Below are 24,255 nucleotides of genomic sequence, written 5' to 3'. Positions count from 1 at the left end.
AGTGGGACTGGGTGTGAGTTAGGACACGGGGCAGTGAGCACAGGGGGTGATGGGTGAGTGGGACTGGGTGTGAGTTAGGACACGGGGCAGTGAGCACAGGGGGTGATGGGTGAGCGGGACTGGGTGTGAGTTAGGACACGGGGCAGTGAGCACAGGGGGTGATGGGTGAGTGGGACTCGATGCGAGTTAGGACACGGGGCAGCGAGCACAGGGGGTTGTGGGTGAGCGGGACTGGGTGTGAGTTAGGACACGGGGCAGTGAGCACAGCGGGTGATGGGTGAGCGGGACTCGGTGCGAGTTAGGACACGGGGCAGTGAGCACAGGGGGTGATGGGTGAGTGGGACTGGGTGTGAGTTAGTACACAGGGGAAGTGAGCACACGGGGTGATGGGTGAGTGGGACTGGGTGTGAGTTAGGACACGGGGCAGTGAGCACAGGGGGTGATGGGTGAGCGGGACTCGGTGCGAGTTAGGACTACGGGTCAGTGAGCACAGGGGGTGATGGGTAAGTGGGACTCGGTGCAAGTTAGGACATGGGGCAGTGAGCACAGGGGGTGATGGGTGAGGGGGACTGGGTGTGAGTTAGGACACGGGACACAGTGGGTGATGGGTGAGTGGGACTCGCTGCGAGTTAGGACATGGGGCAGCGAGCACAGGGGGTGATGGGTGAGTGGGACTCGCTGCGAGTTAGGACACGGGGCAGTGAGCACAGTGGGTGATGGGTGAGTGGGACTCGGTGCGAGTTAGGACACGGGGCAGTGAGCACAGAGGGTGATGGGTGAGCGGGACTGGGTGCGAGTTAGGACACGGGACACAGGGGGTGATGGGTGAGCGGGACTCGGTGCGAGTTAGGACACGGGACACAGGGGGTGATGGGTGAGTGGGACTTGGTGCGAGTTAGGACACGGGACAAAGGGGGTGATGGGTGAGTGGGACTCGGTGCGAGTTAGGACAAGGGTCAGTGAGCACAGGGGTTGATGGGTGAGTGGGACTTGGTGCGAATTAGGACACGGGACACAGTGGGTGATGGGTGAGCGGGACTGGGTGTGAGTTAGGACACGGGTCAGTGAGCACAGGGGGTGATGGGTGAGGGGGACTGGGTGTGAGTTAGGACACGGGGCACAGGGGGTGATGGGTGAGTGGGACTGGGTGTGAGTTAGGACACGGGGCAGTGAGCACAGGGGGTGATGGGTGAGTGGGACTCGGTGCGAGTTAGGACACTGGACACAGGGGGTGATGGGTGAGTGGGACTCGGTGCGAGTTAGGACACGGGACACAGGGGGTGATGGGTGAGGGGGACTGGGTGTGAGTTAGGACACGGGACACAGAGGGTGATGGGTGAGTGTGACTGGGTGCGAGTTAGGACACGGGGCAGTGGGCACAGGGGGTGATGGGTGAGTGGGACTCGGTGCGAGTTAGGACACAGGGCAGTGAGCACAAGGGGTGATGGGTGAACGGGACTGGGAGTGAGTTAGGACACGGGGCAGTGAGCAGAGGGGGTGATGGGTGAGTGGGACTCGGTGCGAGTTAGGACACGGGACACAGAGGGTGATGGGTGAGTGGGACTCGATGCGAGTTAGGACACGGGGCAGTGGGCACAGGGGGTGATGGGTGAGTGGGACTCGGTGTGAGTTAGGACACAGGGCAGTGAGCACAGGGGGTGATGGGTGAGTGGGACTCGGTGCGAGTTAGGATACGGGACACGGGGTGATGGGTGAGCGGGACTCGGTGTGAGTTAGGACACGGGACACAGGGGGTGATGAGTGAGTGGGACTTGGTACGAGTTAGGACACGGGGCAGTGAGCACAGGAAGTGATGGGTGAGCGGGACTGGGTGTGAGTTAGGACACGGGGCAATGAGCACAGGGGGTGATGGGTGAGCAGGACTTGGTGTGAGTTAGGACACGGGGCAGTGAGCACAGGGGGTGATGGGTGAGCGGGACTGGGTGTGAGTTAGGACACGGGGCAGCGAGCACAGGGGGTTATGGGTGAGCGGGACTGGGTGTGAGTTAGGACACGGGGCAGTGAGCACAGGGGGTGATGGGTGAGCGGGACTCGGTGCGAGTTAGGACACGGGTCAGTGAGCACAGGGGGTGATGGGTAAGTGGGACTCGGTGCAAGTTAGGACACGGGACACAGGGGGTGATGGGTGAGTGGTACTTGGTGCGATTTAGGACATGGGGCAGTGGGCACAGGGGGTGATGGGTGAGCGGGACTCGGTGCGAGTTAGGACACGGGGCAGCGAGCACAGGGGGTGATGGGTGAGTGGGATTGGGTGTGAGTTAGGACACGGGGCAGCGAGCACAGTGGGTGATGGGTGAGTGGGACTGGGTGTGAGTTAGGACACGGGGCAGTGAGCACAGGGGGTGATGGGTGAGCGGGACTGGGTGTGAGTTAGGACAGGGGGCAGTGATCACAGGGGGTGATGGGTGAGGGGGACTGGGTGTGAGTTAGGAAACGGGGCAGTGAGCACAGCGGGTGATGGGTGAGCGGGACTCGGTGCGAGTTAGGACACGGGACACAGGGGGTGATGGGTGAGTGGGACTTGGTGCGAGTTAGGACACGGGGCAGTGGGCACAGGGGGTGATGGGTGAGCGGGACACGGTGTGAGTTAGGACACGGGACACAGGGGGTGATGAGTGAGTGGGACTTGGTACGAGTTAGGACACGGGGCAGTGAGCACAGGGAATGATGGGTGAGCGGGACTGGGTGTGAGTTGGGACACGGGGCAATGAGCACAGGGGGTGATGGGTGAGTGGGACTGGGTGTGAGTTAGGACACGGGGTAGTGAGCACAGGGGGTGATGGGTGAGTGGGACTGGGTGTGAGTTAGGACACGGGGCAGTGAGCACAGGGGGTGATGGGTGAGTGGGACTGGGTGTGAGTTAGGACACGGGGCAGCGAGCACAGAGGGTGATGGGTGAGTGGGACTGGGTGTGAGTTAGGACACGGGGCAGCGAGCACAGAGGGTGATGGGTGAGCGGGACTCGGTGCGAGTTAGGACACGGGGCAGCGAGCACAGGGGGTGATGGGTGAGTGGGACTCGGTGCGAGTTAGGACACGGGGCAGTGAGCACTGGGGGTGATGGGTGAGCGTTACTCGATGCGAGTTAGGACACGGGGCACAGGGGGTGATGGGTGAGTGGGACTTGGTGCGAGTTAGGACACGGGGCAGTGAGCACAGGGGGTGATGGGTGAGTGGGACTCGGTGTGACTTAGGACACGGGTCAGTGAGCACAGGGGGTGATGGGTGAGTGGGACTCGGTGTGAGTTAGGACACGGGACACAGTGGGTGATGGGTGAGTGGGACTCGCTGCGAGTTAGGACATGGGGCAGCGAGCACAGGGGGTGATGGGTGAGTGGGACTCGCTGCGAGTTAGGACACGGGGCAGTGAGCACAGGGGGTGATGGGTGAGTGGGACTTGGTGCGTGTTAGGACACGGGACACAGGGGGTGATGGGTGAGTGGGACTCGGTGCGAGTTAGGACACGGGTCAGTGAGCACAGGGGGTGATGGGTGAGTGGGACTTGGTGCGAATTAGGACACGGGACACAGTGTTTGATGGGTGAGCGGGACTCGCTGCGAGTTAGGACACGGGGCAATGAGCACAGTGGGTGATGGGTGAGTGGGACTCGATGCAAGTTAGGACACGGGGCAGTGAGCACAGGGGGTGATGGGTGAGCGGGACTTGGTGTGAGTTAGGACACAGGGCAGTGAGCACAGCGGGTGATGGGTGAGTGGGACTCGATGCGAGTTAGGACACGGGGCAGTGAGCACAGAGGGTGATGGGTGAGCGGGACTGGGTGTGAGTTAGGACACGGGGCAGTGAGCACAGGGGGTGATGGGTGAGTGGGACTCGATGCGAGTTAGGACACGGGGCAGTGAGCACAGGGGGTGATGGGTGAGCGGGACTGGGTGTGAGTTAGGAAACGGGGCAGTGAGCACAGCGGGTGATGGGTGAGGGGGACTGGGTGTGAGTTAGGAAACGGGGCAGTGAGCACAGGGGGTGATGGGTCAGCGGGACTCGGTGCGAGTTAGGACACGGGACACAGGGGGTGATGGGTGAGCGGGACTGGGTGTGAGTTAGGAAACGGGGCAGTGAGCACAGAGGGTGATGGGTGAGCGGGACTGGGTGTGAGTTAGGACACGGGGCAGTGAGCACAGGGGGTGATGGGTGAGTGGGACTCGATGCGAGTTAGGACACGGGGCAGTGAGCACAGGGGGTGATGGGTGAGCGGGACTGGGTGTGAGTTAGGAAACGGGGCAGTGAGCACAGCGGGTGATGGGTGAGGGGGACTGGGTGTGAGTTAGGAAACGGGGCAGTGAGCACAGGGGGTGATGGGTCAGCGGGACTCGGTGCGAGTTAGGACACGGGACACAGGGGGTGATGAGTGAGTGGGACTTGGTACGAGTTAGGACACGGGGCAGTGAGCACAGGGAGTGATGGGTGAGCGGGACTGGGTGTGAGTTAGGACACGGGGCAATGAGCACAGGGGGTGATGGGTGAGTGGGACTCGATGCGAGTTAGGACACGGGGCAGTGAGCACAGAGGGTGATGGGTGAGCGGGACTTGGTGTGAGTTAGGACACGGGGCAGTGAGCACAGGGGGTGATGGGTGAGCGGGACTGGGTATGAGTTAGGACACGGGACACAGGGGGTAATGGGTGAGTGGGACTTGGTGCGAATTAGGACACGGGGCAGTGGGCACAGGGGGTGATGGGTGAGCGGGACTCGGTGCGAGTTAGGACACGGGGCAGCGAGCACAGTGGGTGATGGGTGAGTGGGACTGGGTGTGAGTTAGGACACAGGGCAGCGAGCACAGGGGGTGATGGGTGAGTGGGACTGGGTGTGAGTTAGGACACGGGGCAGAGAGCACAGGGGGTGATGGGTGAGTGGGACTGGGTGTGAGTTAGGACACGGGGCAGCGAGCACAGGGGGTGATGGGTGAGTGGGACTGGGTGTGAGTTAGGACACGGGGCAGCGAGCACAGGGGGTGATGGGTGAACGGGACTCGGTGCGAGTTAGGACACGGGGCAGCGAGCACAGGGGGTGATGGGTGAGTGGTACTCGGTGCGAGTTAGGACACGGGGCAGTGAGCACTGGGGGTGATGGGTGAGCGGGACTCGATGCGAGTTAGGACACGGGGCACAGGGGGTGATGGGTGAGTGGGACTTGGTGCGAGTTAGGACACGGGGCAGTGAGCACAGGGGGTGATGGGTGAGTGGGACTCGGTGTGACTTAGGACACGGGTCAGTGAGCACAGGGGGTGATGGGTGAGTGGGACTCGGTGCGAGTTAGGACATGGGGCAGCGAGCACAGGGGGTGATGGGTGAGTGGGACTGGCTGTGAGTTAGGACACGGGTCACAGTGGGTGATGGGTGAGTGGGACTCGCTGCGAGTTAGGACATGGGGCAGCGAGCACAGGGGGTGATGGGTGAGTGGGACTCGCTGCGAGTTAGGACACGGGGCAGTGAGCACAGTGGGTGATGGGTGAGTGGGACTCGGTGCGAGTTAGGACACGGGACAGTGAGCACAGAGGGTGATGGGTGAGCGGGACTGGGTGCGAGTTAGGACACGGGACACAGGGGGTGATTGGTGAGCGGGACTCGGTGCGAGTTAGGACACGGGTCTCAGGGGGTGATGGGTGAGTGGGACTTGGTGCGAGTTAGGACACGGGACACAGGGGGTGATGGGTGAGTGGGACTCGGTGCGAGTTAGGACACGGGTCAGTGAGCACAGGGGGTGATGGGTGAGTGGGACTTGGTGCGAATTAGGACACGGGACACAGTGGGTGATGGGTGAGCGGGACTGGGTGTGAGTTAGGACACGGGGCAGTGAGCACAGGGGGTGATGGGTGAGTGGGACTCGATGCAAGTTAGGACACGGGGCAGTGAGCACAGGGGGTGATGGGTGAGCGGGACTTGGTGTGAGTTAGGACACAGGGCAGTGAGCACAGGGGGTGATGGGTGAGTGGGACTCGATGCGAGTTAGGACACGGGGCAGTGAGCACAGAGGGTGATGGGTGAGCGGGACTGGGTGTGAGTTAGGACACGGGGCAGTGAGCACAGGGGGTGATGGGTGAGTGGGACTCGATGCGAGTTAGGACACGGGGCAGTGAGCACAGGGGGTGATGGGTGAGCGGGACTGGGTGTGAGTTAGGACAGGGGGCAGTGATCACAGGGGGTGATGGGTGAGGGGGACTGGGTGTGAGTTAGGAAACGGGGCAGTGAGCACAGGGGGTGATGGGTGAGCGGGACTCGGTGCGAGTTAGGACACGGGACACAGGCGGTGATGGGTGAGTGGGACTTGGTGCGAGTTAGGACACGGGGCAGTGGGCACAGGGGGTGATGGGTGAGCGGGACTCGGTGCGAGTTAGAACACGGGACACAGGGGGTGATGAGTGAGTGGGACTTGGTACGAGTTAGGACACGGGGCAGTGAGCACAGGGAGTGATGGGTGAGCGGGACTGGGTGTGAGTTAGGACACGGGGCAATGAGCACAGGGGGTGATGGGTGAGTGGGACTCGATGCGAGTTAGGACACGGGGCAGTGAGCACAGAGGGTGATGGGTGAGCGGGACTTGGTGTGAGTTAGGACACGGGGCAGTGAGCACAGGGGGTGATGGGTGAGCGGGACTGGGTGTGAGTTAGGACACGGGGCAGAGAGCACAGGGGGTGATGGGTGAGTGGGACTGGGTGTGAGTCAGGACACGGGGCAGCGAGCACAGGGCGTTATGGGTGAGCGGGACTGGGTGTGAGTTAGGAGACGGGACACAGGGGGTGATGGGTGAGTGGGACTTGGTGCGAATTAGGACACGGGGCAGTGGGCACAGGGGGTGATGGGTGAGCGGGACTCAGTGCGAGTTAGGACACGGGGCAGCGAGCACAGTGGGTGATGGGTGAGTGGGACTGGGTGTGAGTTAGGACACAGGGCAGCGAGCACAGGGGGTGATGGGTGAGTGGGACTCGGTGCGAGTTAGGACACGGGGCAGCGAGCACAGGGGGTGATGGGTGAGTGGGACTGGGGGTGAGTTAGGACACGGGGCAGTGAGCACAGGGGGTGATGGGTGAGTGGGACTGGGTGTGAGTTAGGACACGGGGCAGTGAGCACAGGGAGTGATGGGTGAGTGGGACTGGGTGTGAGTTAGGACACGGGGCAGCGAGCACAGGGGGTGATGGGTGAGTGGGACTGGGTGTGAGTTAGGACACGGGGCAGAGAGCACAGGGGGTGATGGGTGAGTGGGACTGGGTGTGAGTTAGGACACGGGGCAGCGAGCACAGGGGGTGATGGGTGAGTGGGACTGGGTGTGAGTTAGGACACGGGTCAGTGAGCACAGGGGGTGATGGGTGAGTGGGACTCGGTGCGAGTTAGGACATGGGGCAGCGAGTACAGGGGGTGATGGGTGAGTGGGACTGGCTGTGAGTTAGGACACGGGTCACAGTGGGTGATGGGTGAGTGGGACTCGCTGCGAGTTAGGACATGGGGCAGCGAGCACAGGGGGTGATGGGTGAGTGGGACTCGATGCGAGTTAGGACACGGGGCACAGGGGGTGATGGGTGAGTGGGACTTGGTGCGAGTTAGGACACGGGGCAGTGAGCACAGGGGGTGATGGGTGAGTGGGACTCGGTGTGACTTAGGACACGGGTCAGTGAGCACAGGGGGTGATGGGTGAGTGGGACTCGGTGCGAGTTAGGACATGGGGCAGCGAGCACAGGGGGTGATGGGTGAGTGGGACTGGCTGTGAGTTAGGACACGGGTCACAGTGGGTGATGGGTGAGTGGGACTCGCTGCGAGTTAGGACATGGGGCAGCGAGCACAGGGGGTGATGGGTGAGTGGGACTCGCTGCGAGTTAGGACACGGGGCAGTGAGCACAGTGGGTGATGGGTGAGTGGGACTCGGTGCGAGTTAGGACACGGGACAGTGAGCACAGAGGGTGATGGGTGAGCGGGACTGGGTGCGAGTTAGGACACGGGACACAGGGGGTGATTGGTGAGCGGGACTCGGTGCGAGTTAGGACACGGGACTCAGGGGGTGATGGGTGAGTGGGACTTGGTGCGAGTTAGGACACGGGACACAGGGGGTGATGGGTGAGTGGGACTCGGTGCGAGTTAGGACACGGGTCAGTGAGCACAGGGGGTGATGGGTGAGTGGGACTTGGTGCGAATTAGGACACGGGACACAGTGGGTGATGGGTGAGCGGGACTGGGTGTGAGTTAGGACACGGGGCAGTGAGCACAGGGGGTGATGGGTGAGTGGGACTCGATGCAAGTTAGGACACGGGGCAGTGAGCACAGGGGGTGATGGGTGAGCGGGACTTGGTGTGAGTTAGGACACAGGGCAGTGAGCACAGGGGGTGATGGGTGAGTGGGACTCGATGCGAGTTAGGACACGGGGCAGTGAGCACAGAGGGTGATGGGTGAGCGGGACTGGGTGTGAGTTAGGACACGGGGCAGTGAGCACAGGGGGTGATGGGTGAGTGGGACTCGATGCGAGTTAGGACACGGGGCAGTGAGCACAGGGGGTGATGGGTGAGCGGGACTGGGTGTGAGTTAGGACAGGGGGCAGTGATCACAGGGGGTGATGGGTGAGGGGGACTGGGTGTGAGTTAGGAAACGGGGCAGTGAGCACAGGGGGTGATGGGTGAGCGGGACTCGGTGCGAGTTAGGACACGGGACACAGGCGGTGATGGGTGAGTGGGACTTGTTGCGAGTTAGGACACGGGGCAGTGGGCACAGGGGGTGATGGGTGAGCGGGACTCGGTGCGAGTTAGGACACGGGACACAGGGGGTGATGAGTGAGTGGGACTTGGTACGAGTTAGGACACGGGGCAGTGAGCACAGGGAGTGATGGGTGAGCGGGACTGGGTGTGAGTTAGGACACGGGGCAATGAGCACAGGGGGTGATGGGTGAGTGGGACTCGATGCGAGTTAGGACACGGGGCAGTGAGCACAGAGGGTGATGGGTGAGCGGGACTTGGTGTGAGTTAGGACACGGGGCAGTGAGCACAGGGGGTGATGGGTGAGCGGGACTGGGTGTGAGTCAGGACACGGGGCAGCGAGCACAGGGCGTTATGGGTGAGCGGGACTGGGTTTGAGTTAGGACACGGGACACAGGGGGTGATGGGTGAGTGGGACTTGGTGCGAATTAGGACACGGGGCAGTGGGCACAGGGGGTGATGGGTGAGCGGGACTGGGTGTGAGTTAGGACACGGGGCAGTGAGCACAGGGGGTGATGGGTGAGTGGGACTCGATGCGAGTTAGGACACGGGGCAGTGAGCACAGGGGGTGATGGGTGAGCGGGACTGGGTGTGAGTTAGGACAGGGGGCAGTGATCACAGGGGGTGATGGGTGAGGGGGACTGGGTGTGAGTTAGGAAACGGGGCAGTGAGCACAGGGGGTGATGGGTGAGCGGGACTCGGTGCGAGTTAGGACACGGGACACAGGCGGTGATGGGTGAGTGGGACTTGGTGCGAGTTAGGACACGGGGCAGTGGGCACAGGGGGTGATGGGTGAGCGGGACTCGGTGCGAGTTAGAACACGGGACACAGGGGGTGATGAGTGAGTGGGACTTGGTACGAGTTAGGACACGGGGCAGTGAGCACAGGGAGTGATGGGTGAGCGGGACTGGGTGTGAGTTAGGACACGGGGCAATGAGCACAGGGGGTGATGGGTGAGTGGGACTCGATGCGAGTTAGGACACGGGGCAGTGAGCACAGAGGGTGATGGGTGAGCGGGACTTGGTGTGAGTTAGGACACGGGGCAGTGAGCACAGGGGGTGATGGGTGAGCGGGACTGGGTGTGAGTTAGGACACGGGGCAGAGAGCACAGGGGGTGATGGGTGAGTGGGACTGGGTGTGAGTCAGGACACGGGGCAGCGAGCACAGGGCGTTATGGGTGAGCGGGACTGGGTGTGAGTTAGGACACGGGACACAGGGGGTGATGGGTGAGTGGGACTTGGTGCGAATTAGGACACGGGGCAGTGGGCACAGGGGGTGATGGGTGAGCGGGACTCGGTGCGAGTTAGGACACGGGGCAGCGAGCACAGTGGGTGATGGGTGAGTGGGACTGGGTGTGAGTTAGGACATAGGGCAGCGAGCACAGGGGGTGATGGGTGAGTGGGACTCGGTGCGAGTTAGGACACGGGGCAGCGAGCACAGGGGGTGATGGGTGAGTGGGACTGGGGGTGAGTTAGGACACGGGGCAGTGAGCACAGGGGGTGATGGGTGAGTGGGACTGGGTGTGAGTTAGGACACGGGGCAGTGAGCACAGGGAGTGATGGGTGAGTGGGACTGGGTGTGAGTTAGGACACGGGGCAGCGAGCACAGGGGGTGATGGGTGAGTGGGACTGGGTGTGAGTTAGGACACGGGGCAGAGAGCACAGGGGGTGATGGGTGAGTGGGACTGGGTGTGAGTTAGGACACGGGGCAGTGAGCACAGGGGGTGATGGGTGAGTGGGACTGGGTGTGAGTTAGGACACGGGTCAGTGAGCACAGGGGGTGATGGGTGAGTGGGACTCGGTGCGAGTTAGGACATGGGGCAGCGAGCACAGGGGGTGATGGGTGAGTGGGACTGGCTGTGAGTTAGGACACGGGTCACAGTGGGTGATGGGTGAGTGGGACTCGCTGCGAGTTAGGACATGGGGCAGCGAGCACAGGGGGTGATGGGTGAGTGGGACTCGATGCGAGTTAGGACACGGGGCACAGGGGGTGATGGGTGAGTGGGACTTGGTGCGAGTTAGGACACGGGGCAGTGAGCACAGGGGGTGATGGGTGAGTGGGACTCGGTGTGACTTAGGACACGGGTCAGTGAGCACAGGGGGTGATGGGTGAGTGGGACTCGGTGCGAGTTAGGACATGGGGCAGCGAGCACAGGGGGTGATGGGTGAGTGGGACTGGCTGTGAGTTAGGACACGGGTCACAGTGGGTGATGGGTGAGTGGGACTCGCTGCGAGTTAGGACATGGGGCAGCGAGCACAGGGGGTGATGGGTGAGTGGGACTCGCTGCGAGTTAGGACACGGGGCAGTGAGCACAGTGGGTGATGGGTGAGTGGGACTCGGTGCGAGTTAGGACACGGGACAGTGAGCACAGAGGGTGATGGGTGAGCGGGACTGGGTGCGAGTTAGGACACGGGACACAGGGGGTGATTGGTGAGCGGGACTCGGTGCGAGTTAGGACACGGGACTCAGGGGGTGATGGGTGAGTGGGACTTGGTGCGAGTTAGGACACGGGACACAGGGGGTGATGGGTGAGTGGGACTCGGTGCGAGTTAGGACACGGGTCAGTGAGCACAGGGGGTGATGGGTGAGTGGGACTTGGTGCGAATTAGGACACGGGACACAGTGGGTGATGGGTGAGCGGGACTGGGTGTGAGTTAGGACACGGGGCAGTGAGCACAGGGGGTGATGGGTGAGTGGGACTCGATGCAAGTTAGGACACGGGGCAGTGAGCACAGGGGGTGATGGGTGAGCGGGACTTGGTGTGAGTTAGGACACAGGGCAGTGAGCACAGGGGGTGATGGGTGAGTGGGACTCGATGCGAGTTAGGACACGGGGCAGTGAGCACAGAGGGTGATGGGTGAGCGGGACTGGGTGTGAGTTAGGACACGGGGCAGTGAGCACAGGGGGTGATGGGTGAGTGGGACTCGATGCGAGTTAGGACACGGGGCAGTGAGCACAGGGGGTGATGGGTGAGCGGGACTGGGTGTGAGTTAGGACAGGGGGCAGTGATCACAGGGGGTGATGGGTGAGGGGGACTGGGTGTGAGTTAGGAAACGGGGCAGTGAGCACAGGGGGTGATGGGTGAGCGGGACTCGGTGCGAGTTAGGACACGGGACACAGGCGGTGATGGGTGAGTGGGACTTGGTGCGAGTTAGGACACGGGGCAGTGGGCACAGGGGGTGATGGGTGAGCGGGACTCGGTGCGAGTTAGGACACGGGACACAGGGGGTGATGAGTGAGTGGGACTTGGTACGAGTTAGGACACGGGGCAGTGAGCACAGGGAGTGATGGGTGAGCGGGACTGGGTGTGAGTTAGGACACGGGGCAATGAGCACAGGGGGTGATGGGTGAGTGGGACTCGATGCGAGTTAGGACACGGGGCAGTGAGCACAGAGGGTGATGGGTGAGCGGGACTTGGTGTGAGTTAGGACACGGGGCAGTGAGCACAGGGGGTGATGGGTGAGCGGGACTGGGTGTGAGTCAGGACACGGGGCAGCGAGCACAGGGCGTTATGGGTGAGCGGGACTGGGTTTGAGTTAGGACACGGGACACAGGGGGTGATGGGTGAGTGGGACTTGGTGCGAATTAGGACACGGGGCAGTGGGCACAGGGGGTGATGGGTGAGCGGGACTCGGTGCGAGTTAGGACACGGGGCAGCGAGCACAGTGGGTGATGGGTGAGTGGGACTGGGTGTGAGTTAGGACACAGGGCAGCGAGCACAGGGGGTGATGGGTGAGTGGGACTCGGTGCGAGTTAGGACACGGGGCAGCGAGCACAGGGGGTGATGGGTGAGTGGGACTGGGGGTGAGTTAGGACACGGGGCAGTGAGCACAGGGAGTGATGGGTGAGTGGGACTGGGTGTGAGTTAGGACACGGGGCAGCGAGCACAGGGGGTGATGGGTGAGTGGGACTCGGTGCGAGTTAGGACACGGGGCAGCGAGCACAGGGGGTGATGGGTGAGTGGGACTCGGTGCGAGTTAGGACACGGGGCAGTGAGCACTGGGGGTGATGGGTGAGCGGGACTCGATGCGAGTTAGGACACGGGGCACAGGGGGTGATGGGTGAGTGGGACTTGGTGCAAGTTAGGACACGGGGCAGTGAGCACAGGGGGTGATGGGTGAATGGGACTCGCTGCGAGTTAGGACACGGGGCAGTGAGCACAGTGGGTGATGGGTGAGTGGGACTCGGTGCGAGTTAGGACACGGGGCAGTGAGCACAGGGGGTGATGGGTGAGCGGGACTCGGTGCGAGTTAGGACACGGGACACAGGGGGTGATGGGTGAGTGGGACTTGGTGCGAGTTAGGACACGGGACACAGGGGGTGATGGGTGAGTGGGACTCGGTGCGAGTTAGGACACGGGTCAGTGAGCACAGGGGGTGATGGGTGAGTGGGACTTGGTGCGAATTAGGACACGGGACACAGTGGGTGATGGGTGAGTGGGACTTGGTGCGAGTTAGGACACGGGACACAGAGGGTGATGGGTGAGTGTGACTCGATGCGAGTTAGGACACGGGGCAGTGGGCACAGGGGGTGATGGGTGAGTGGGACTCGGTGTGAGTTAGGACACAGGGCAGTGAGCACAGGGGGTGATGGGTGAGTGGAACTTGGTGCGAGTTAGGACACGGGGCAGTGAGCACAAGGGGTGATGGGTGAGCGGGACTGGGTGTGAGTTAGGACACGGGGCAGTGAGCACAGTGGGTGATGGGTGAGTGGGACTCGGTGCGAGTTAGGACACGGGACACAGGGGGTGATGGGTGAGGGGGACTGGGTGTGAGTTAGGACACGGGACACAGAGGGTGATGGGTGAGTGGGACTGGTTGCGAGTTAGGACACGGGGCAGTGGGCACAGGGGGTGATGGGTGAGTGGGACTCGGTGCGAGTTAGGACACAGGGCAGTGAGCACAGGGGGTGATGGGTGAGTGGGACTCGGTGCAAGTTAGGACACGGGGCAGTGAGCACCACGGGTGATGGGTGAGCGGGACTGGGTGTGAGTTAGGACACGGGGCAGTGAGCAGAGGGGGTGATGGGTGAGTGTGACTCGGTGCGAGTTAGGACACGGGACACAGAGGGTGATGGGTGAGTGGGACTCGATGCGAGTTAGGACACGGGGCAGTGGGCACAGGGGGTGATGGGTGAGTGGGACTCGGTGTGAGTTAGGACACAGGGCAGTGAGCACAGGGGGTGATGGGTGAGTGGGACTTGGTGCGAGTTAGGACACGGGGCAGTGAGCACAAGGGGTGATGGGTGAGCGGGACTGGGTGCGAGTTAGGACACGGGGCAGTGAGCACAGGGGGTGATGGGTGAGCGGGACTGGGTGCGAGTTAGGACACGGGGCAGTGAGCACAGGGGGTGATGGGTGAGTGGGACTCGGTGCGAGTTAGGACACGGGACACAGTGGGTGATAGGTGAGCGGGACTGGGTGCGAGTTAGGACACGGGGTGCCATGTTTATGTTGGGTAGAATGTGGGAAGCCAGCCAGGAGTGCATTGGAGAAGTTGAATCTAGAGGTAACAAAGGCACGGATGAGGGCTTCAGCAGTGGATGAGCTGATGCATGGGTCGAGACGGGCGATGTTACGGAGGTGGAAATAGGTGGTTTTGGTTATGCTGTGGATAAGTGGTTGAAACCTAATTTAAAGTCAAATATGACACCGATGTTGCGAACAGTCTGGTTCATCTTCAGACATAAGAACATAGAATCAGGAGCAGGAGTCAGCCATTCGGCCCATCGAGCCTGCCCCGTCATTCAATGAGATCATGGCTGATCTTCGACCTCAACTCCACTTTCCTGCACTATCCACATATCCCTGGATTCCCTTCATATCCAAAAATTCTATTGATCTCTGTCTTGAATTTACTCAAAGACTGAGCCTCCACAGCCCTCTGGGGGAGAGAATTCCAAAGATTCACCACCCCGAGTGAAGAAATTTCTCCTCATCTCAGTCCTAAATGGCCGAGCCCTTATTCTGAGACTGTGACCCCTGGTTCTGGACTCTCCAGCCAGAGGAAACATCCTCTCAGCATCTACCCTGTCAAGCCAGGTAAGAATTTTGTATGTTTCAATGAGATCACCTCTCATTCTTCTAAACTCCAGAGAATATAGGCCCAGTCTGCTCAATCTCTCCTCATAGGACAACCCCCCCATCCCAGGAATCAGTCTGGTGAACCTTCGTTACACTCCCTCTATGGCAAGTTTATCCTTCCTTAGGTAAGGAGACCAGAACTGTGCACAGTACTCCAGGTGTGGTCTCACCAGGGCCCGATATAATTGCAGCAAGACGTCTTTACTCTTATACTCAAATCCTCCTGTAATAAAAGCCAACATACTATTTGCTTTCTTAATTGCTTGCTGTACCTGCATGTTAACTTTCAGTGATTGGTGTACAAGGACACGCAGGTCCCTCTGAACACCAACATTTCCCAATCTCTCACCATTTAAATAATACTCTACTTTTCTATTTTTCCTACCAAATTGGATAACTTCACATTTCTCCACATTATATTCCATTTGCCATGTTCTTGCCCACTCACTTAGCCTGTCTATTGCCCCTTGAAGCCTCTTTGTATCCTCCTAACAACTTACATTCCCACCAAGCTTTGTATCATCAGCAAACTTGGATATATTACATTTGGTCCCTCATCCCAATCATTGATATAGATTGTGAATATGTGGGGCCCAAGCACTGATCCTTGTGGTACCCTACAGATTGAACCCGGAGCTGGTGGCCCTGTACAGTCCAGGAGCACATGCACCGGGTATGAACCCAATTCTACTGATGGGCACCCTGCCTGTTCTCACTTCAATGCAAATCACAAATTCAAAGCGGGTTTGATTTTTTCAACATTCGTTCCCTTGTCTCGGCTCCAGGGGTGACGACAGTGCTCACCATGACCACGATCAACACTCACCTGCGGGAAACCCTTCCCAAGATCCCTTATGTCAAAGCCATTGACATCTACCTGATGGGCTGCTTCGTGTTTGTTTTTCTGGCCTTGTTGGAATACGCCTTCGTCAATTACATCTTCTTTGGAAAAGTGCCAGCGCAGCAGAAAAAACCGACAGGGAAGAACAACACCGAGCGGGGCCGGCTTGAGAACACCAGGGTAAGTTTGGCATCGTCAGGTGAGGGCTGTCAACCAATGCTCGCTATTCAGCTCTGGGTGGCAGACTGCGCAAGACAGCGGACATTGTTTTATTTGTTCCGGGGATGTGGGTGTCACTGGCAAGGCCGCCGTTTATTGCCCACCCCTAATTGCCCCTTGAGAAGGTGGTGGTGAGCCGCCTTCTTGAACCGCTGCAGTCCGTGTGGTGAAATGCTCCCACAGTGCTGTTAGGGAGGGAGTTCCAGGATTTTGACGCAGTGACGATGGAAGATGGTGTGTGACTTGGAGGGGAACGTGCAGATGAAGGTGTGGATGTTGAAGGTGGTGGATGGGGAGCCAATCAAGCGGCTGCTTTGTCCTGGATAGTGTCGAGCTTCTTGAGTGTTGTTGGAGCTGCACTCATCCAGGCAAGTGGGGAGTATTCCATCACACTCCTGACTTGTGCCTTGTAGATGGTGGAAAGGCTTTGGGGAGTCAGGAGGTGAGACACTCGCCGCAGAATACCCAGCCTCTGACCTACACTTGTAGTCACAGTATTTATTTGGCTGATCCAGTTAAGTTTCTGGTCAATGGTGACCCCCAGGATGTTGATGGTGGGGGATTCAGCGAAGGTAATGCCGTTGAATGTCAAGGGCCGGTGGTTAGACTCTCGCTTGTTGGCGATGGTCATTGCCTGGCCCTTGTGTGGCGCGAATGTTACTTGCCACTTATCAGCCCAAGCCTGAATGTTGTCCAGGTCTTGCTGCATGTGGGCATGGACTGTTTCATTATCTGCAGATGGACTGTGCCCATTGTGGGCTGTGCCCATTGGCCAGAGGCAGGAAGCAGAGGGTAATGGTTGACGGGTGTTTTTGTGACTGGAAGGCTGTTCCCAATGGGGTTCCACAGGGCTCAGTACTAAGCCCCTTGCTTTTTGTGACATTTAGACTTGAATGTTGGGGCTAAGATTAATAAGTCTGCAGATGATACTAAAATCAGCAGTCATAGAATCATAGAATAGATAATGAAGAAGAAAGCTGCGGACTGCAGGAAGTTATCAATGAACTGGTTAAGAGGGCAAATGTAATTGAATCTGGAAAAGTGCGAGGTAATGCATTTGGGGAGGGCTAACAAGGCAAGGGAATACACATTAAATGGTAGGACACTGAGAGGTGTAGAGGAACAAAGGCACCTGGGAGTGCAGGTCTACAGATCCCTGAAGGTAGCAGGCCAGGTAGATCAGGTGGTTAAGAAGGCACACGGAATACTTGCCTTTATTAGCTGAGGCATAGAATATACGAGCAGGGAGGTTATGCTTGAACTGTATAAAACACTGGTTAGGCCACAGCTGGAGTACTGCATGCAGTTCTGGTCACTACATTACAGGAAAGATGTGATTGCACTGGAGAGGGTACAGAGAAGATTTACGGGGATGTTGCCTGGACTGGAGAATTTTAGCCATGAGGAAAGATTGGATAGGCTGGATTTGTTTTCCTTGGAACAGAGGAGGCTGAGGGGAGACCTTATTGAGGTGTATAAAATTATGAGGGGCTTAGATAGAGTGGATAAGAACGTAAGAAATAGGAACAGGAGTAGGCCATACAGCCCCTCGAGCCTGCTCCGCCATTCAATATCATGGCTGATCCGATCATGGACTCAGCTCCATTTCCCCACCCGATCTCCATAATCCTTTATCGCCTTATCTTTTAAGGAACTGTCTATTTCTGTCTTAAATTTATTCAATGTCCCGGCTTCCACAGCTCTCTGAGGCAGCGAATTTCACAGATTTACAACCCTCTGAGAGAAGAAATTTCTCCTCATCTCAGTTTTAAATGGGCGGCCCCTTATTCCAAGATCATGCCCTCTAGTTCTAGTCTCCCCCATCAGTGGAAACATCCTCTCTGCATCCACCTTCTCAAGCCCCCTCATAATCTTATCCGTTTCAATAAGATCACCTCTCATTCTTCTGAAATCCAATGAGTTGAGGCCCAACCCACTTAACCTTTTCTCATAAGTCAACCCCCTCATCCCCGGAATCAACTAAGTGAACCTACTCTTAACTGCCTCCAAAGCAAGTATGTCCTTTTGTAAATATAGAAACCAAAACTGCACGCAGTATTCCAGGTGTGGCCTCACCAATACCCTGTATAGCTGTAGCAAGACTTCCCTGCTTTTATACTCCATCCTCTTTGCAATAAAGGCCAAGATACCATTGGCCTTCCTGATCACTTGCTGCACCTGCATACTATCCTTTTGCTTTTCATGCACCAGGACCCCCAGGTCCCTCTGTACTGCAGCACTTTGCAATCTTTCTCCATTTAAATAATAACTTGCTCATTGATTTTTTTCTGCCAAAGTGCATGACCTCACACTTTCTAACATTATACTCCATCTGCCAAATTATTGCCCACTCACTTAGTCTGTCTATGTCCTTTTGCAGATTTTTTGAGTCCTCCTCACCTCCCACCTTTGTATCATCAGCAAACTTGGCTACATTACACTCAGTCCCTTCTTCGTGTTGTTGATATAGATTGTAAATAGTTGGGGTCCCAGCACTGATCCCTGCGGCACCCCACTAGTGACTGGTTGCCAACCAGAGAATGAACCATTTATCCCGACTCTGTTCTCTGTTCGTTAGCCAATCCTCTATCCATGCTAATATATTACCCCCAACCCCGTGAACTTTTATCTTGTGCAGTAACCTTTTATGTGGTGCCTTGTCAAATGCCTTCTGGAAGTCCAAATATACCACATCCACTGGTTCCCCTTTATCCACCCTGTTCGTTACATCCTCGAAGAACTCCAGCAAATTTGTCAAACATGACTTCCCCTTCATAAATCCATGTTGACTCTGCCTGACCGAATTTTGCTTTTCCAAATGTCCTGCTACCGCTTCTTTAATAATGGACTCCAACATTTTCCCAACCACAGATGTTAGGCTAACTGGTCTATAGTTTCCTGCTTTTTGTCTGCCTCCTTTTTTGAATAGGGGTGTTACATTTGCAGTTTTCCAATCTGCTGGGACCTCCCCAGAATCCAGGGAACTTTGGTAAATTACAACCAATGCATCCACAATCCCTGTCGCTACTTCTCTTAAGACCCTGGGATGCAAGCCATCAGGTCCAGGGGATTTATCTGCCTTTAGTCCCATTATCTTACTGAGTACCACCTCCTTAGTGATTGTGATTGTGTTAAGTTCCTCCCCCACTATAGCCCCTTGACTATCCACTGTCGGAATATTGTTAGTGTCCTCTACTGTAAATACTGATGCAAAATATTTGTTCAGAATTTCTGCCATTTCCATGTTCCCCATTACTAATTCCCCGGTCTCGTCCTCTAAGGGACCAACATTTACTCTATCCACTTTTCCTTTTTATATACCTATAGAAACTCTTGCTATCTATTTTTATATTTTGTGCTAGTTTACTTTCATAGTCTATCTTCCCTTTCTTAATCATTTTTTCGTTGTTCTTTGCTGGCTTTTAAAAGCTTCCCAATCTTCTATCCTCCCACTAGTTTTGGCCACTTTGTATGCCCTTGTTTTTAATTGGATATCATCCTTTATTTCTTTAGTTAGCCACAGATGGCTATCTTTTCTCTTACACCCTTTCCTCCTCACTGGAATATATTTTTCTTGAGAGTTGTGAAATATCTCCTTAAATGTACGTCACTGTTCATCAACCATCTTACTCTTTAATCTATTTTCCCAGTCCACTTTAGCCAACTCTGCCCTCATACCTTCATAGTCTCCGTTATTTAAGCTTAGTACGCTGGTTAGAGATCTAACTTTCTCACCCTCCATCTGAATTTGAAATTCAATCAAGCTATGATCACTCATTCCGAGGGGATCCTTTACTGGGAGATTGTTTATTAATCCTGTCTCATTACACAGGACCAGATCCAGGATAGCCTGCCCCATTACATACTGCTCAAGGAACCCATCCCTTATGCACTCTATGAACTCTTCCTCAAGGCAACCCTGACCAATTTGATTTGTCCAATCAATATGGAGGTTAAAATCGCCCATGATTATTGCTGTTCCCTTTTTACAAGCCCCCACTATTTCCTGGTTTATGCTCCGACCAACAGAGTTGCTACTGTTAGGGGGCCTATAGACTACGCCCACCAGTGACTTTTTCCCCTTATTATTCCTCACCTCCACCCAAACAGTTTCAACATCCTGATCATTTGAGCCAATATCATTTCTCACTATTGCAGTGACTCCGTCCTTTATCAATAGAGCTACCCCAGACCCTTTTCCTTTCTGTCTGTCCTTCCGAATTGTCAAATACCCCTGAATATTTAATTCCCAATCCTGGTCACCTTGCAACCACGTCTTGGTAATGGCAATCAGATCATACCCATTTGTCTCAATTTGTGCCGTCAACTCATTTTTTTGTTACAAGTGCCATGTGCATTCAGACAAAGTGCCTTTCAATTTGTCCTGCTTGATTCCTCTCTCCTTCAAACTCACTTTCTTAATTTTTGCTTTCTAATTTCTGCTTTTCTCCCCCTCCCTACTGAATCTACACTCAGTTGCCCATCCCCCTGCCAAGCTAGTTTAAACCCTCTCCAACAGCACTAGCAAACCGCGCCCCCGTGAGAATATTGGTCCCGGCTTGGACAGGTCCCACTTCCCCCAGAAGCGGTCCCAATGCCTCAGGAAACTAAAGCCCTCCCGCCTGCACCATATCTCCAGCCACATTATTCATCTGCTCTATCCTTCTATTTCTGTACTCACTAGCGCGTGGCACCGGGAGTAATCCGGAGATGAATCCGGAGAGGTCCTCAAAGGACGGACATATTTCCCTGAGCAGAGAGGTCAACAACCAGGGGGTATAGATTTAAAGTAATTGTTAGGAGATTTAGAGGGGATTTGAGGGGAAATGTCTTCACCCAGAGGGTGGTGGGGGTCTGGAACACACTGTCTGAAAGGGTGGTAGAGGCAGAAACCCTCGCCATATTTAAGAAGTACTTGGATGTGCACTTGAAGTGATGTAACCTGCAGGGCTACAGACCAAGAGCTGGAAAGTGGGATTAGGCTGGATAGCTCTTTGTCGGCCGGTTTGGACAGGATGGGCCGAAATGGCCTCCTTCCGGGCTGTAAATTTCTAATCAGACATCAAGGGTCCGGTCTTGCACTGAATGCTGTGTGAATGCAGTGTGATACGGACCCAGTGTGATACGGGTGCAGTGTGATACGGATGCAGTGTGATACGGGTACAGTGTGACACGGATGCAATGTGATACGAACGCAGTGTGAATGCAGTATGATACGGGTGCAGTGTGAATGCAGTGTGATATGGGTGCAGTGTGAATACAGTGTGATACGGGTGCAGTGTGATACGAATGCAGTGTGAATGCAGGGAATGCAGTGTGATACGGGTGCAGTGTGATACGGGTGCAGTGTGATACGAATGAAGTGTGATAAGGGTGCAGTGTGAAAGTAGTGTGATACGGGTGCAGTGTGATACGAATGAAGTGTGATAAGGGTGCAGTGTGAAAGTAGTGTGATATGGGAGCAGTGTGAAACGAATGCAGTGTGAATGCAGTGAATGCAGTGTGATACGGGTGCAGTGTGATACGGGTGCAGTGTGATACGAATGAAGTGTGATAAGGGTGCAGTGTGAAAGTAGTGTGATACGGGTGCAGTGTGAATGCAGTGTGATACGGACGCACTGTGATACGGATGCAGTGTGATACGGATGCAGTGTGAATGCAGTGTGATACAGGTGCAGTGTGATACGAATGCAGTGTGAATGCAGTGAATGCAGTGCGATATGGGTGCAGTGTGATACGAATGCAGTGTGAATGCAGTGTGATACGGGTGCAGTGTGATATGAATGCAGTGTGAATGTAGTTAAGGCAGTGTGATATGGGTGCAGTGTGAATGCAGTGCGATACAGACGCAGTGTGATACGAATGCAATGTGAATGCAGTGGATGCAGTGTGATACAGGTGCAGTGTGAATGCAGTGTGATACGGGTGCAGTGTGATACGGGTGTAGTGTGAATGCAGTGGGATATGGGTGCAGTGTGAATGCAGTGTGATACGGGTGCAGTGTGATATGGGTGCAGTGTGAATGCAGTGTGATACGGGTGCAGTGTGATACGGGTGCAGTGTGAATGCAGTGTGATCCAGGTGCAGTGTGATACGAATGAAGTATGAATGCAGTGTGATACAGGTGCAGTGTGAATGCAGTGTGATACGGGTGCAGTGTGATACGGGTGCAGTGTGAATGCAGTGTGATACGGGTGCAGTGTGATACGGGTGCAGTGTGAATGCAGTGTGATACAGGTGCAGTGTGATACGAATGCAGTATGAATGCAGTGTGATACGGGTGCGGTGTGAATGCAGTCTGATACGGGTGCTGTGTGATACGGGTGCAGTGTGAATGCAGTATGATATGGGTGCAGTGTGAATGCAGTGTGATACGGGTGCAGTGTGATGCGGATGCAGTGTGAATGCAGTGTGGTACGGACGCAGTGTGATACGAATGCAGTGTGAATGCAGTGTGATATGACTGCAGTGTGAATGCAGTGTGATGCAGGTGCAGTGTGATACGAATGCAGTGTGAATGCAGTGAATGCAGTGTGATACGAATGCAGTGTGAATGTAGTGTGATGCGGATGCAGTGTGATATGAATGCAGTGCGATATGGGTGCAGTGTGATACGAATGCAGTGTGAATTCAGTGTGATACGGGTGCAGTGTGATACGAATGCAGTGTGAATGCAGTGAAGGCAGTGTGATATGGGTGCAGTGTGAATGCAGTGCGATACAGATACAGTGTGATACGAATGCAGTGTGAATTCAGTGGCTGCAGTGTGATACGGGTGCAGTGTGAATGCAGTGTGATGCGGGTGCCGTATGATACGAGTGCAGTGTGAATGCAGTGTGATACGGGTGCAGTGTGATACGGGTGTAGTGTGAATGCAGTGGGACATGGGTGCAGTGTGAATGCAGTGTGATACGGGTGCAGTGTGATACGGGTGCAGTGTGAATGCAGTGTGATATGGGTGCAGTGTGATACGGGTGCAGTGTGAATGCAGTGTGATACAGGTGCAGTGTGATACGAATGCAGTATGAATGCAGTGTGATACGGGTGCAGTGTGAATGCAGTGTGATACGGGTACAGTGTGATACGGGTGCAGTGTGAATGCAGTGTGATATGGGTGCAGTGTGATATGGGTGCGGTGTGAATGCAGTCTGATACGGGTGCTGTGTGATACGGGTGCAGTGTGAATGCAGTATGATATGGGTGCAGTGTGAATGCAGTGTGATACGGGTGCAGTGTGATGCGGGTGCAGTGTGAATGCAGTGTGGTACGGAAGCAGTGTGATACGAATGCAGTGTGAATGCAGTGTGATATGACTGCAGTGTGAATGCAGTGTGATACAGGTGCAGGGTGATACGAATGCAGTGTGAATGCAGTGTGATGCGGATGCAGTGTGATATGAATGCAGTGTGATATGGGTGCAGTGTGAATGCAGGGTGATACGGGCGCAGTGTGAATGCAGTGTGATACGGATGCAGTGTGATACGGATGCAGTGTGAATGCAGTGTGATACAGGTGCAGTGTGATACGAATGCAGTGTGAATGCAGTGAATGCAGTGCGATATGGGTGCAGTGTGATACGAATGCAGTGTGAATGCAGTGTGATACGGGTGCAGTGTGATACGAATGCAGTGTGAATTCAGTGAAGGCAGTGTGATATGGGTGCAGTGTGAATGCAGTGCGATACAGACGCAGTGTGATACGAATGCAATGTGAATGCAGTGGATGCAGTGTGATACAGGTGCAGTGTGAATGCAGTGTGATACAGGTGCAGTGTGATACGGGTGTAGTGTGAATGCAGTGGGATATGGGTGCAGTGTGAATGCAGTGTGATACGGGTGCAGTGTGATATGGGTGCAGTGTGAATGCAGTGTGATACGGGTGCAGTGTGATACGGGTGCAGTGTGAATGCAGTGTGATCCAGGTGCAGTGTGATACGAATGCAGTATGAATGCAGTGTGATACAGGTGCAGTGTGAATGCAGTGTAATACGGGTGCAGTGTGATACGGGTGCAGTGTGAATGCAGTGTGATACGGGTGCAGTGTGATACGGGTGCAGTGTGAATGCAGTGTGATACAGGTGCAGTGTGATACGAATGCAGTATGAATGCAGTGTGATACGGGTGCGGTGTGAATGCAGTCTGATACGGGTGCTGTGTGATACGGGTGCAGTGTGAATGCAGTATGATATGGGTGCAGTGTGAATGCAGTGTGATACGGGTGCAGTGTGATGCGGATGCAGTGTGAATGCAGTGTGGTACGGACGCAGTGTGATACGAATGCAGTGTGAATGCAGTGTGATATGACTGCAGTGTGAATGCAGTGTGATGCAGGTGCAGTGTGATACGAATGCAGTGTGAATGCAGTGAATGCAGTGTGATACGAATGCAGTGTGAATGCAGTGT

At 56.0% G+C, this 24,255-nt stretch overlaps 1 protein-coding gene across 2 annotated transcripts in view; it reads left to right on the top strand.

The window, feature by feature from the left end:
• LOC139265243 (gamma-aminobutyric acid receptor subunit beta-4-like) overlaps nt 1–24,255 on the top strand; it is a 778,436-nt gene that overhangs the window by 693,729 nt on the left and 60,452 nt on the right. For both annotated transcript variants that reach the window (XM_070882176.1, XM_070882178.1), the window contains one exon: nt 15,579–15,814. In XM_070882176.1, the coding sequence (XP_070738277.1) occupies nt 15,579–15,814 (236 nt within the window). The remainder of the gene's footprint in view (nt 1–15,578; nt 15,815–24,255) is intronic.

This window comes from Pristiophorus japonicus, chromosome 6 (assembly GCF_044704955.1).
Source record: "Pristiophorus japonicus isolate sPriJap1 chromosome 6, sPriJap1.hap1, whole genome shotgun sequence".
In the NCBI taxonomy this organism is placed as follows: Eukaryota; Metazoa; Chordata; class Chondrichthyes; family Pristiophoridae; genus Pristiophorus; species Pristiophorus japonicus.
This window is presented reverse-complemented; position numbering and strand designations above follow the sequence as displayed.